This window comes from Colobus angolensis, unplaced genomic scaffold (assembly GCF_000951035.1).
Source record: "Colobus angolensis palliatus isolate OR3802 unplaced genomic scaffold, Cang.pa_1.0 Scaffold773, whole genome shotgun sequence".
Classification (NCBI taxonomy): domain Eukaryota; kingdom Metazoa; phylum Chordata; class Mammalia; order Primates; family Cercopithecidae; genus Colobus; species Colobus angolensis.
This window is the reverse complement of record NW_012121521.1, coordinates 76,403-77,090: the sequence shown is the minus strand read 5'-3', so window position 1 is coordinate 77,090 and position 688 is coordinate 76,403. Positions and strand designations below refer to the sequence as shown.

The following is a 688-nucleotide window of genomic DNA, read 5'->3' as shown; positions in this document are numbered from 1 at the left end:
GGCATGAGTTTTCCTGATTTCCTCTGAGGGCCCCCTCTGCTCTCTAGGACAATTAAGGGATGATGTCTCTGAGGGCACGGAGGGGAAGACAGTCCCTGGAATACTGATCAGGGGTCCCCTTTGACTCCTGCAGCAACTTTGGGCACCGTGAATTTTTCTCTCAGGCCTTGTTCTCTGCCTCACACTCAATGTGTCTGAAGGTCTGATTCCAGCCTTTCTGAGTCCCTCGGCCTCCACTCAGGTCAGGACCAGAAGTCCCTGTTCCTCCCTCAGAGACTAGAACTCTCCAAGGAACAGGAGATTATCCCAGATGCCTGTGTCCAGGCTGGTGTCTGGCTTCTGTGCTCCCTTCCCCACCCCAGGTATCCTGTTCATTCTCAGGGTAGTCACATGGGTGCTGTTGGGGTGTCCCATGAGAGATGCAAAGTGCCTGAATTTTCTGACTCTTTCCATCAGATCCCCCAAAGACACACGTGACCCACCACCCCGTCTCTGACCATGAGGCCACCCTGAGGTGCTGGGCCCTGGGATTCTACCCTGCGGAGATCACACTGACCTGGCAGCGGGATGAGGAGGACCAAACTCAAGACACGGAGCTTGTGGAGACCAGGCCAGGAGGAGATGGAACCTTCCAGAAGTGGGGAGCTGTGGTGGTGCCTTCTGGAGAAGAGCAGAGATACACGTGCCA

General features: G+C 55.5%; 1 protein-coding gene across 1 annotated transcript in view; it reads left to right on the top strand.

Annotated features, from left to right (window-relative positions):
- Positions 1-310: 310 nt before the first annotated feature.
- Positions 311-688, top strand: part of LOC105502148 (patr class I histocompatibility antigen, A-2 alpha chain-like) — a 29,621-nt gene continuing 29,243 nt past the window's right edge. Inside the window, exons 1-2 of the mRNA XM_011928523.1 lie at positions 311-362; positions 457-686. Of these exons, the coding sequence (XP_011783913.1) occupies positions 311-362; positions 457-686 (282 nt within the window). The remainder of the gene's footprint in view (positions 363-456; positions 687-688) is intronic.